This window comes from Lissotriton vulgaris, chromosome 8 (assembly GCF_964263255.1).
Source record: "Lissotriton vulgaris chromosome 8, aLisVul1.2, whole genome shotgun sequence".
Lineage (NCBI taxonomy): Eukaryota > Metazoa > Chordata > Amphibia > Caudata > Salamandridae > Lissotriton > Lissotriton vulgaris.
The window spans coordinates 170,803,654-170,818,151 of NC_141696.1; the positions used below are offsets into that span (position 1 = coordinate 170,803,654).

General features: G+C 43.7%; 1 protein-coding gene across 1 annotated transcript in view; it reads right to left on the bottom strand.

Moving 5' to 3' along the window:
- Positions 1–14,498, bottom strand: part of ALG8 (ALG8 alpha-1,3-glucosyltransferase) — a 152,120-nt gene that overhangs the window by 24,601 nt on the left and 113,021 nt on the right. The window contains exons 10-12 of the mRNA XM_086933905.1: positions 13,061–13,200; positions 10,759–10,856; positions 7,816–7,888 (exon numbers count right to left, since the gene is read on the bottom strand). Coding sequence (XP_086790031.1) covers positions 7,816–7,888; positions 10,759–10,856; positions 13,061–13,200 — 311 coding nt within the window. The remainder of the gene's footprint in view (positions 1–7,815; positions 7,889–10,758; positions 10,857–13,060; positions 13,201–14,498) is intronic.

Below are 14,498 nucleotides of genomic sequence, written 5' to 3' on the forward strand. Positions count from 1 at the left end.
CTCGCCTGTCGATGCGCATGCGCATCGAGCAAGCGAGACTATAGGGGCTCATCCACTCTTTATCTAACTGCAAGGAATCGTGGCGATTCCTTGCAGTGCCCGTGACTTTTAAGGTCAATGCGCATGCGCATTAAGCTTATGCGCATGCGCATTGACCTTAAAAGTCATGGGCGCGTGCACGTCCGTGTTTGTTTACCCTTGCCTACTCTCTCTCTCCCCTCTCCGCCCCCTCCCCGCTCCGCCCCCTCCCCTTCCCTCCGTGTCGCATTTCTCCTCTCCCCTCTCCGCCCCCTCCCCTGCCCGCCGTGTCTCCGATCCTTTCGCTCTCCTCCCCCCTCCCCTCTCTTCCCTCCGGCTTCTTTTTTTTTTTTTTTTACTCGCACCTCTCCCCTCTCCGCCCCCGTTCCACCCCTACTCTCCTCCCCCCTCCTCCTCTCCTCCCGCCGTGCCTCCCCTACTCTCTTCCCCCCTCCTCCTCTCCTCCCCTGCCTGCCTGCCGCTACCGGACGACAACAAACCACAATTTCTAATGTCCATCTCCCTGCTCGGTTGTTTCACCCAGCCCCCTGCTTCAGCCATCTTCTGCGCCCTCACTTACGTGCGCCGTCTCCATCCCCTCCCACCCCCCTGCCCGTCGATCTATTTGGTATGTGTATAGTCGCACTGTGATTTATATTTCTTTTTTTTACTTCACGTTCTGAGCGAGGTTTTGAACCTTTTACTCAGTGAGTCACTATGATTACATCACTGTCACGGCATTATGAGGCGAATTTTGACCACCAGAAAATAGTTAAGCAGAACCCAGTTTAACAGTCATTTTTTTTACTCGCACCTCTCCCCTCTCCGCCCCCGTTCCACCCCTACTCTCCTCCCCCCTCCTCCTCTCCTCCCGCCGTGCCTCCCCTACTCTCCTCCCCCCTCCTCCTCTCCTCCCCTGCCTGCCTGCCGCTACCGGACGACAACAAACCACAATTTCTAATGTCCATCTCCCTGCTCGGTTGTTTCACCCAGCCCCCTGCTTCAGCCATCTTCTGCGCCCTCACTTACGTGCGCCGTCTCCATCCCCTCCCACCCCCCTGCCCGTCGATCTATTTGGTATGTGTATAGTCGCACTGTGATTTATATTTCTTTTTTCTACTTCACGTTCTGAGCGAGGTTTTGAACCTTTTACTCAGTGAGTCACTATGATTACATCACTGTCACGGCATTATGAGGCGAATTTTGACCACCAGAAAATAGTTAAGCAGAACCCAGTTTAACAGTCACTTAAAATATTTAGTCACTTAGAGATAATTTGTGACTTATATATTTGTTAGCTTCTAAAAAAGACGGGCGTTTTTTGTAAATCTAGAAGAAACGCACTTCGAATTGCTGATTATCTGTTTTACTGTCTAGGTCCCTGATTGCAGTGTAAAGTGGTAAGGTTCTGTCTAATTGTATATCAGAATCGTTGTTATTTAAAAAGGCTTTCACGGCCGGCCGGCCATGCTTTCAGTTTCACGACCGGCCGGCCGTGTCAATTACATTTCTCTCCCCGCTCCGCCCCCTGCTGCGGCCGTGTCGCACTTCTCCTCCCCCCCCCCTCCCCACAGCAATGCCCTCCGTCTTGTTTTCCTTACCTCCTGGCCTGCCTGGCCTGCACCATCTTTGCGGCGACAAACAGATGTACTGTTTGCATGTTTGAGCCACATAGATCCGTGAACTTATTTCTACTTCACGTTCTGAGCGAGGTTTTGAACCTTTTACTCAGTGAGTCACTATGATTACATCACTGTCACGGCATTATGAGGCGAATTTTGACCACCAGAAAATAGTTAAGCAGAACCCAGTTTAACAGTCACTTAAAATATTTAGTCACTTAGAGATAATTTGTGACTTATATATTTGTTAGCTTCTAAAAAAGACGGGCGTTTTTTGTAAATCTAGAAGAAACGCACTTCGAATTGCTGATTATCTGTTTTACTGTCTAGGTCCCTGATTGCAGTGTAAAGTGGTAAGGTTCTGTCTAATTGTATATCAGAATCGTTGTTATTTAAATGTATGGTTAAGAAATTCCACCCTCAACCCCTCACCCTCAATCCCTCACCCACACTCACCCACACTCACCTTCACCCTCACTCACCTTCAACCCCTCACCCTCACTCACCCCCACTCACCCTCATTCACCCACACTCACCCACACTCACCCACACTCACCCACACTCACCCACACTCACCCACACTCACCCTCACTCACCCACACTCACCCTCACTCACCCACACTCACCCACACTCACCTTCACCCTCACTCACCTTCAACCCCTCACCCTCACTCACCCCCACTCACCCTCATTCACCCTCAACCCCTCACCCTCACTCGCCCTCAACCCCTCACCCTCAATCCCTCACCCTCACCCACACTCACCCCCACTCACACTCAACCCCACTCACCCACACTCACACTCACTCACACTCACCCTCACTCACCCTCACTCACCCTCACCCTCATGCTAAAGATTTACAAAAAAAACCATTAACAATTCTAAAAGCACTAACTCTAATGCTGCGAGACCTATTGCATTTCTAATGCTTGTTACATAAGGACAAGGAAAGGCTACTAAGGGGAGGCCCTTAGACCCTTTTCTCTATGTATGTCTATAGGACATTACTATTTTATGTACCGGAGGCTCCCGTCTCGACGACGGGGAATGATTCAGGCATGTGAATCTATGAAAGACACCCCTAATACTGGATAATCTAGGTGAGAAGTTGCCCAAGTCCTCTGCATCAATCTGTCTGGGGAAAAAGGTGGCATATGGCTGTTGCACTGACAGTGCCCGAAGTCCACTCAAGCAATGAGCTGCTATAATCAAAATGAGAAAGGTGGTCTTTAACACCTTGGCTGCTAGGTTTTTTCCCCCTTCTGTGCTGGAAATTGCTATTTTAGTGGCACCATGACGAGCTCAGCTCGTCATCAGCACACGACACCCGTGGGTGATGACGAGCTGAGCTCGTCATCAGCATCGAAGGGGTTAAAGTCAGGAGACGCAGCAAGAAGTAATGTATCGGCTTGAACAACATACACATGAGAAACATCAAGACAAAGTTAAGGTGCCACTTTGGACTCACAATGGTTGGGACACACTTGTGTCTCAAATATTTGAATATTCTCATCAAAAGAGATTATTTGAACAACAGTTGGGCCGGAAAATGCAGACAAGCTGAAAGGGCAGAGAAACAGCCTTTAATAGTGATCACTGCAAGGCCTTTGTGGGACAAAGATAAAACATACAAAAGAACATCAGAACTCTGTACTTCTTAAGGGTTAGAACTCTGTACTTCTTAAGGGTTAGTCATGCAAAATGACAAACCCAGCCAAAAATGTGTCCCAGTTCCCAGCATAAATAGATTTAATGGAAAGTGCCTTGGCAGAAAGATTACATCCACCACTTTAGGCAGCAGATAAAAAGCATTCAACTACTGTTGCTCAAATCTCCAAACGTGGAGGTGTAGATTGTGCAGATTAGGGTGAAGGAATCTGCCCTGCTGCTGAGACAAAAGATCCTTCCGAAGTGATGTGATCAGAGAACAGATGCTCATGCTCAGTAGTTCCAAACACCACACTCTCCTGGGATACTCCAGAGTCACTACAATAAATTGTGCCCAGGTGTTCCTTTTCTTTTTCTGAACTGGAGGCATGGCGCAAAGGCATACAGGAGTCCTGTGTTATATTCCTGCAGGAATGCATCTCCTGCTCTGTGTCCAGGACAGATCCAAAGAAAGGGAGCCTTTGAGAAAGAGTCAGGTGCGACTTTCGTTTGTTGATGGTGAACTTCAATGATGTTAGGAGGTTCGCCGTCGTCTGAAGGTGGTCTATGACAGACTGTGGTGAGACCCTTTCAACAGCCAGTTGTTGAGGTAAGGGTTAACTGGTTTCCCCGACCTCTGAAGGTTGGCAGCGACCATCACTACTGCTTTCATGAACGCTCAAGGGACACTGGTGAGGTCAAAGGGGAGCACAGCAAACTGAAAATGTTTGTTGCCTACCTTGAAACACGGATAACGTCTGTGGGACTACTAAACGGCTATATGAAAATATGCGTCCAGCAGGCCCAAAGACACAAACCAGAGCAGACAAACCACAAATCCAGAGCAGACAGGATCTGAGCGGGATGAGCATTCTGAATTTTTCCTTCCGCAGCAAGGCATTCAGAGATCAAAGGTCCAAAATTAGCCAGAGACCCCATCCTTCTTTGGCACAAGGAAATAGCTAGAGTAACAACCCAATCCTCTTTCCGAGTCTGGAACCCTCTCAATAATACCTTTCGAAAGTAACACTTGTACCTCCTGTAATAGAATGTACAGATGCTCCTCTGAAAATCCCTCTGATGTGGGGGGAGGAGAGATTTGGCAGGGCAAAAGAAATGGTAGGGCATAGCCACACTGAATGATTTGTGCGACCCATCTGCATCTGTCAGACGTGATAAATTGCCATCCTGGAAGGAAGTGCTGTGTCCTGTCTCCCACAGGATGGTTATGTGCCACTAAGGGCAAATGAAGCAGTTTAGTACCTGTTGGATCTACTGACCCGCATGCTGAATGCCAGACCCAGGTCCCGAGCCCTGAAAGGACTGGGATGACCGCTGTACTGGCTGGAGTGACTATTTTTGCCTATAGAACAGCTCACTGGAGTACCCTCTGAAGATTTTGAACTGATACAGGAACTGCTTGGCAGGGGTCACCATACACAGATGCAGATGGGTCCTACAAATCATTCAATGTGGCTCTAATCTCGTTAAAGAGCTTCAGGCAGAATATGCATTTTCTCTAAAAAGGCGTTAGCCATCATAAAGCATATCCATGGGAGAGGCTTGTACATCTTTGCAGAATCCTGTTGATACACATCCAAACGTCAGTGGAGCACACCAATGGTGACAACAGCCCTCCCCAGGTATTATCTAGACTAGCTTGGATAACATATTTCGCGGCATCTTGTCCATCATGGATTGTCTAAACTAAAAAGGTCTCCAGGTCCCAGAGGGCATGGATGTAGTGACCCAATAAACATACACCATTTATGGATCCCAATGCCAGGCTGGTAGAGGAAAAATATTTGCAAATTGCCTCAATCCTCTTGGACTCTCTATCCGGAGGGGTAATGGGAAATGAACTGGGATTCATCTTACTAGTTGAAGCTTGAACCACAAAGGTCTCCGGAGTAGAACGTTTAGTTATAATTACCAGCAGGTAGGGACAGGGCTTTGGCCATCAAGGTATCAGTGGAGCAAGTGCTCAGACATGGCTGCCCTAGGCTGCAGATCTTCTGAAATGAAGTTAGTTTTGGTCTCGACTGAAGGCAGCTGTAAATCTAAGAACTCAACAGCCCACAAGACCACCCATTTTAAATGATGCACTTTTTTCTGTTGGTGGCTCTAGTGGCGAGTCGAACACTGCCTAAGGGGAGGTATCAAGCCACTGGCTCCTCGTATATCAATGCAATAGTCATCTGGGTGGTGAGGGAAGGAGAAAGCCATGCCCCCTCACCATCATCGTTCCCATCCTTGTTCACAATATAATAGAGCTCTGGCACATGTCTACCATAGTAAAGGCACTGAGTCTGAGTAAGGCTAAAGGTGACCAGTTGTGCTTTTGTAATATAATTGCACGAGTCGATCGACATCAGGCCAAAGTAGTTCGGTGTCGGACATCAGAATCAGCACCAGATCCTCTTCTGGCACCTATGGTGTCTGTACTGGCATCGACGTGGGGCAGCCTGGTGCAGGTCATGGACTGGAATAGATGCCTGTAGCAGAGTCAGAATGGGACCTGAAGCAGGTCCCAAGGGGTCAGACAGAACCAAGGGCACATCTGCCAATAGTAACCCGACTTCAGGCACCTGCAGTTTCCTTGGGACCCACGGTACACCATCGGGTCAGAGAAGAGCACTACAAATCTGCAGCAAAGACTCCTTGAAGCCCTCAATCTACTGCAATATTGCTGATGCCTCAAGGAACTCTTGTGCACCAGGATCAATTGAGGAATTGCCTCTGCAACTCTGGACTTAGAGGGAGACCTACTCACATTACGATGTCCTTCTCTTGGGATGCCAAGTAGCAGAAGTGGGGATTTTTTAATGTTAGTTTTAGGACTTACCAGAGAATTTCAACTGCAACCTTGAACACTCACGGGAAAGGCCTAGAGAGAGGGACCAACTCTCTGCCAAAAATTAGAGTGGGAGCGAGACATTTGAGGGCTGTGACTTCTTATGTTCACTGATGTTCAGCTTTACTTCTCTGCCCCAGTCGGCCTACGTGTGCACAAGGGAGCATTTATCTGCACAGCTTCTAGTCGTGACCCAAGCCCAGATACCACAGATGTTCCTTGTGGCGGTTGTGACTGACATTTTTTTTTTTTTAACAGATACAGTATGGTTTAAAATCTGTTGTGTTAGGAGGAGACATAATTCCCTAGCATACTGGATTTTGTTTTCTAGTCTTTGGAAGGCCGATGAAACTGGTAGTGGAACTCCAGTTCTGCATAGCAAAGTGCAGAAAGAAAGGAACTGATATCAGTGCACATGGATGACACTTATATGCAGCTCTGCTACATAATTTTACAAACAGAATAGACCAAGCACTGGAGCACTGCTGCCAGAAACTGCCAGACTCCTGGTGAGGAAATGTGGTTAGAAGTATTCTTCAAAACTAAACATCTTTATCTAGGCTCCTACAGTAAGCTGTAAAAAGTGACAGGCTATAAAACTGGCGGGCACGTGGTAGAAGTACAAGTCTGAAATCTTCATCAACAGAAACCTTGTAAAGTACAGACAAGGGACAAATTAGTTTACAGACGAGAAGCCTTTGTCTCTTATATGAATAGCTATATTTAATCAAAACATAGCCAGAAACAATCCCGTAGGAGAACCCATATGGGGAGTGATGAGGAAAGGCATTGGCACATAAATCATAGCTGGTCAACAAGACAGAAAGAAAAATTCAGGAAAGCAGGAGGTGGGGACATATATCTCCAGGCAAATATGAGGCTACGGCAGGGAATATGAGAGCAGGTGTGAGAAATAGAAATTAGTAGACATGCTGAGATAAAAGGTACCAGCAGGAATGCTGTACTTGTTTAAGGAGAAAGTAGGTGGAGAAAAGAAAAAAGCAGAAACACTGTAATATAGCCGGCTAGAATGGGAAAAAAGCAAGCCCCATACTATTTACTGAACATTGGCTACCCAAAAGAGTTTGTAAGGTGTAGAAGAATAAACGTTTCTTCAGTTGTAAGCATGGTAGTACACATAGGGTCTATAACGCACTAATTGTAGTTTTAAAGGCCTAGCATTTAGAAACGTTGTAAGTTCGGAGCATTTCATGGAAAAAAACTATGCACCACCATTTAATGACACCGAACTGTACTTCCCCAATGTAAGTTAAGTGCCTGGTGTAAATAGAAGGGGTTGCTAAATTAAGCTGTATGTGGATATTACACTAAAATACAAACCCCATCTATTTTGGCCAGAGAAGGTATCTCTGTAGTAAAAAAATTCGAATCATCCTACTGAAACACAAACCTTATTGTCACATTTTAATCCAAATCTCTTAGTTACAATGTGCTGATTAGTCCGGGATTCACTCTAGGGAATTTTTAATACTTAAATGCTTAGGCTGGGCAGCCATGTATCTATAAGAATACTTTCATCACAATTGTTTTTGCGCTGACATACTAACTGTATTTCGATTTTGCAGAGGTCAAAGGAGGACTACAGCTGCGAGAAAGGCAATGCGAGGTAACCACAATTATATCCCACATTGTGAAGGAACTTTCTCTCCTTACCTGAATAAAGTCTTGAGTGAAGAGAAACTGAAGACAGTGAAAAGCAACATGAGTAGGATTTTGATGGGGAGTTCTGAAAACAAAAGCACATTGTTAAGCAAGCAGGGATTTCATTCAGATGGAAAAGCATTCTGCAGCCCTCCCTGAAATTAGTGCACACAAGATTCTGAAGAAACAACTTATCCTCAGTATGAAAAGAATACAAGAAAATTATTTCAAATGACAGGTGTTTAAAAAAAATAAAGAACTACCACTAATCGTATTTCCGAAGCAGGAGTGCACAGCCAGTCCCATTCTGTACATGACGAGAAAGCTTCAGTGTGTCAAGCTGCAACCTTAGTACTGCCCCGGTCTTGACAAGTTATTCAATCAGGTAATGGTCAAAGTGTTGCTTTGACGGCTTTTCAATATTTTCCATCTGAAAAACATGCATACACATCAAGCCCTCGAACGACGAGTATGGGCAAGAGCTACCACCTGCTTTCTAGCTTTTGGCAGAAGGTGAATGGCAAGGATTTCTCACTAGGATTCACAAGCAGAGACTTTGGAAGCATTTCAAGAGTTTAGCAATCCTAGCTTACATTTTACATAATGTCCACTTTTTCCAAGTCTTGAATTAGGAGTGTCCTGTGAAAGAAAAAGCTGGGCCTTAGGTAATACTTTACAATTTCATATTTTATTTTTGCACTTTAGAGAACATATACATTTCATCTTCATGGACTATGAGAAGGCCTTCAACAATGTGGACCGAGAGATCCTTTGGAAACTCTTCCGCTACTATGATGCTCCAGATCAACTCATAAGAATCATCAGGAACTCTTAAGAGGGAGTAATCTGCAAAATAGTCCATGGAGGACAACTCATGTAAGCCTTTGAAGTGAGGACAAGCGTCTGCCAGAGTTGCTTACTCTTGCCTTTTCTCTTCCTGCTGCATTTATGAAGAACATTTACAGCAAGGAGAAGCAATGGGATCTAGTGGATGCCTTGGACACAGATCAACGACCTGGACTTTGCAGACGACCTGGCCCTACTCTCCCATTCCCATCTGCAGATGCAAGAAAAGACCAGCAATATGGCAGCCACATCAGCACAACTTGACCTCAACATTGACAGGGGAAGAACTAAGATCCTGAAGGTTAACACAGAAAGCACAACTGCAGTCACTCTTGAAGGCAGTGCACTGGAAGAGGTTGAGGCCTTTACTTACCTGGGCAGTGTTATAAACACGCAGGGCGGCACAGACACTGACATCAAGGCAGGAATCGACAAGATAAGAGCTGCCTTCATTCAGCAAAAAAGGAGCTGGAGCTCCAAGAACCTAACCCTACAAACCAAGGTCAGGCTTTTTAACACCAACCCAAAATCAGACCTTCTGTATGGAGCAGAAACTTGGGAGGACAACAGTGACCACCACCATGAATGAAGAGAAGTAATCTTATCTCCAGCCTCTAGCAAATTTGCTCTCAGTAGGGGATGTCGGGTGGGTCTCCTGCAGAAAAGCTATATTCACCTCTTGCCCATTAAAGTATGCAAACACACGCCTGGCCTTTCTCGGGCTGTTTAACCCTCTGATATTCCAGGAAATCATTTGATTCATGGGAGGCTCTGTCATTCACCAGTGCTCAATGGTGGCTTTCAGTTCCATCATCCCACCTGAAATTGACTTCCACCCCCCACACATCCACATTCTTTGAAGTATTGCATTTATCAACTAACTTTTAGCAAGTTTGCTCCACCCCTTAGCAGAAAATTAAGTCCAAAAAAGGACACTAAACAGGTGCAGTAAATGCCCAAACTACTCAGATAAACAATGCAATGAGTATCTGGCTGGGGACTGCCAGTGCTAGCATCACCAGCCAATAGCTGACAGGTGTGCCCAATCACCACTGTCAAGATAGTACAGACATCCCCTCCAATAAACATTGTTGAACCTAAGTTAGTAGGTTAATGTATAGTAAACCACAACATAGCACTCTGAACATTTTGTTACCTCAGTGTTCCATTTAAACAAGCAAGTGCATCGAACTAGGCCAAAACAGTACCTCCGTCCTTCTCCAAAGTGGTGTTAGTCACAAACAGAGGGGTTAGAACCAAGACTCTCCCAATGCAGTACATTCTAACATCATGCCCTATGGTGGGTGGGGTGTCTAAACACATCGCTCATGCATCAAATCAAAGCTTGAGTACAGAAGTCTAAATGCAAATATATCTGATCACCTTGGTAGTTCCTCTTTAAACTAAGGAATGCAAATGGTAATCTTCAGGTCCAGGACTTGGTTCACGTCAGATCTACCTAAATATGAAATATGGCTGCTACCTTGGTGGGGGCCCTAAGAAAGTCTACTGGGCAGTGCCATCCACATTTGTCCTTCAATATGCAGGCTTTAGGTGGGGTCATCTTGCTATGGTCTTGGGTGCTGTAAGATATGGAACTAAGAAGGACTAGAGTAATGGGATTACTGGTAAGTAACCAAACCATTACTAAACCACTAACTGCATGGAAGGAATTGGTTAATGTTTCAACACTGACACCAATAGAATTCCATGTTTCGCTATTAATATGTCTCAGTAATATTATTTACTTTTCCATTATCCCAATTGGAGTGCCCTTTAATGAACCTGCACTCTCTTCTTGGGACGCCAGGACCAACTTTATGAAGCATATATTTACCTTTTTCTCGTGCGTACATGATGGTCACAATATCACTGTGTGTTATTTGGAGATGGGGCCCATGTGGAATTTCCGTATGGATTACACGTAAACACAAAATGAATGCACAAATATTGGGAAATGTGTACAGCCTAATTAGTATTAAAAACAAATCACATAGGAAGGCACAATGAATTAATTAAAAGGCTATTTTGAAATGATTTGCACTGAAAGCAGATGGGCAGTCATGCAACAACTTAAACATCCAAGATAAAACATGAGAATAGTTTTACCTGGTGCTGTGAACAGCAGAGGAAAGATGGACAAGTGGCCTGCAGTTGTCAAAATTAGATAGATTCCAGCATCTCTGGCACTCCTTACACAGAGAACACTTAAAAAAAAGATATACAAATGGTTTTATAGCCGAACACTCAAGGAAATGCAGGTATACTAGACAACAATTTATGAGGACAGACACCCTATTATCTAGAAAAAGCAAATTAGAAAATACATAACTCCCTTTTGTTACATATAAAACATTAATACACACTCAAAACCAGATGTGACGGTAACGTCAGAATGCTGCATTCTAACTAGCTTGCGTTTTGTACATGGGACCAATATGCTCACAAAGCTTTCCAAAAAATTGTCGAAGGGTGTTGGCATTGGATGAGGAGTTGGCAGTGTCATAGAGTAGTTCGAGCATTAGGTTGTTTTGGGGGGAGTCTTTGAAGGATCTCAAGGCTTAGTCTTTTCTTTTGCACCAACGCTGGTTTGCTAAAAACGGAGATAGGGATGGCAAAGAGGTTGGTCCAATCCAAGGGTAACAGTGGTTTCAATAGGATTGTTGGTGATGATGAGAAGAAAACGTTGAGGATGTGGCATTGCTTATCAAGTTTAATTTTGTTAAACAGCTAATTATTGAATGGAAGATCAATAATGTAGAAACGTGTAATATTTTACTTCGCATCAGCTACAGTCATTCTGGCTGTGGTGTCCATTTAGTTTCCTTCGTAATTCTTTCATCCTCTGCTACTCGCCTTTTTCACTCTGCTTGTGTTATCTATTTTAAGTTGACCTCCTCACATGGCTAAGCAATGTACGTGCTGGGGGTATGTAGCTGCCAGTGCACCTGGTCTCAGATGTGAACTGTCGACCATTTACTGCTACCATAAGCATTTCTGTTCCCCCTCCCACTTTGCTGACCAAGTGGTTATCAATTTGCCCTTGTTTGCTGATAGCTATTTCTGTTCTTTCCATTTCTGTTCACATGCTTACACTGCAACAAAACCAGTATAAGAGGACGCTGGTTTGTGAAGCCAGTGTACCTCCTCCTGCAACACTTGTTGTGTGGACGTGGTCCCACTCATGAGTGATTAATAAACTTGTTATTTCATTTCAACTCCAGTGCCGATCTCTTTTTGTTAGTCTTTGGAACCCGTGGACGAGAGGGTGACCCTGTACCAGTGTGCCCCTAAAAAGTACATTTCCACAATAGGATACTGGTCTATACTGTTCCTCTTGCTGATTGCACCAAGACCAATCCAAATGTGAATCACAGAATGGATGGATGTTAGCACCCTCAGAATCAATTATAGAAAATCCACCTTTGACTTTGAGATAGATAGCTCACAGGAGAATTCTCTTCCTTTGTATTTTTAAGGCCTTGTGCCACCAATCCTCTGCAGTTCAATGCCAATTCAAGAACTAAAAGTGTAAATGAAAAGGAATAAAAAGAGGTCTTAAAACAAAACCATGATCTCTTTTAACAGTGAGTAAGATGGCACATTTGAAAAGATAGCTGCTACTAAAGGTAAGCTTACGTCAAGATTGTAGTGTGATGAGGGGCCCGGGAACTGCATGTCAGTACACTCCAGAGGAAGAAACGTCATGACCGTGACCCCATGATGTTTGGGAATAAAATCAATAGATATGGGACTATAGATAATGGCTGAACTGAAGTTAGTTATTTATCCTTACTACAATGCCAGCAGCCCTTGTGCAGAGTTGAAGAACTTGAAAGCTCAATAAAACAGACTCACCTATAGTATGATATGCCTTTATTCTCTGTTAATGTGGACTAACATTTCTAAATGTTTAAAATGCACATTTCACTACCCCCATTTTCATGTGCTGTTGTGGCAGCTGATGTAGTTTAAAACATTTAGTAATATTAGCTTTCCATTTGTTCCAGAGCACTAGGCTTCAGCCAGTGTCAACAGAGGCAGACAAGATAGCATGTCTAACGATAATGTTGCAGGCAAGAGGAGAAAAACCACTCCATCAATAACAAGACAAAGCAAGAGAAGAAAATAGAGAAAAGAAATCTCATCCACAAAATAATTGCTACGAGTACATATAGCTTAAGAAATGTTAATTACATAGAAAAAGTGATAGCAAAACTGCAAGCATACATTTCAGTTTTCAAAACAATGTTCATATTTGAGTCCCTCTGCAAATATCAAACACCAGTGTTGCTGGGGACCAGACCAAGTGTGCACATAAACAACTGGTGTTAGTGTTGCACGACCAATTTGCTAGTCAGAGAAACGTATTGCTGTAAAGGGAAAAAACTAGTTGTACCGGGCAGCTTACCTTAGTGGAAGAATGGCAAGGAGAATGGCTTTTTCATGCACATGCCAACCAAACATGAAGGAGCTCAGTGCACACAAAGTAAGACACTGTAGGAAACCGCGGGGTCCTCTTGGTCTGAACCAAAGACACCAGAGAGAAGGCTGCAAAAACAGGATTAAAATGAAGATCTAATTATAAAGAAAATAAATGCTAGCAAAGTACTGCTTATATGTAACAAATACGTATGAGCATTTAAACATTATTTGGGCATAGATAAAGGAATTGTACACAATTATCTTACTTACATTTTAATCCTTTCTAAAGTTTTAGAGAGTGCTAATATCTAAACAACAGATGACTGTTAATCATAAACTATCCCAAAGCAATTTGTTTAAATGTTTATCATAATATGCACATCTTAAGATGACAACCGTCCTAATAAATTCTGTTAATTTTTTTATTTGGAAGACCATGACTTGATTTTGCTTTGTTAGTACTTGTAACCCGCCTTTTTAGCATTCTCGACAAAGCTGTAGACATGGGAAATATTCAGTGCTCCGTTTACTAAACTATTACTACGTTTAAGCCCATACACACCTTAAAAAGTAAAAGTATGCGTGCCTAACATATTAATATGTAATTTTCAAAGCTACATAATGCATTTAGAGATCTTTTGACAAGTAAAGCATGCAAGTTCTACACACATTACACACCTGTCCCAAGCAGGTGGTAAATGTTTCGGGATCTGGGCTCATTATTTCCCACGGAAGAGGAAAACATTACAAACTGGACCCAGTATTACTGGGCCTGCATGTTATTCTTCATTCAGAGGGAAAACTTGCAACCCCTGTTATCTCATGGGGATATATTGGCTAGTACTGTTATATCTCGCTCAGATATTCCTCTGTTGAGATAATGGGGAAAATGGAAAGATGGCCACAAAGTTGTAACTTTTAGGGAGGAGAGACGTGGCCTATTGGCTAGACCATCTTACTTTGGAACTAGAGAATTGGATTCAAATCCCATCCTCGGCTCAACAATTTGTGATTCTGGCCAAATAAAAGGTTCCTGGTGCCTTTCAAAATGTGTAATGTTTGGTTCTTTTGTAAAGCACTCTAATGCTCTCAGGCTAGAAATAAAATAGATCACAAAGCTTCTTACATTTACAACACTTCATTGACCATATACATTAGATCTCAACAAACTAGACACAAGAGGCACAGCTAGTGCAGCAAAGTGCTAATACCTTGCAGAACTGCTGAGACTCTCCTCAAAATACCCATGTTTCCAATTTACATTAAAATGTGTATCTTTCTCATGTACACTTCTCACACCATCGTATTTCTTCAAACCACTGTTCCTGAAGTTCCACATGAAGCGTGATCTTAACAGAAATCTTTCTTCATAATAAACACCCAAGCATAAACTCATAACTACCAAAGAGTGTGCGTGTATAGAC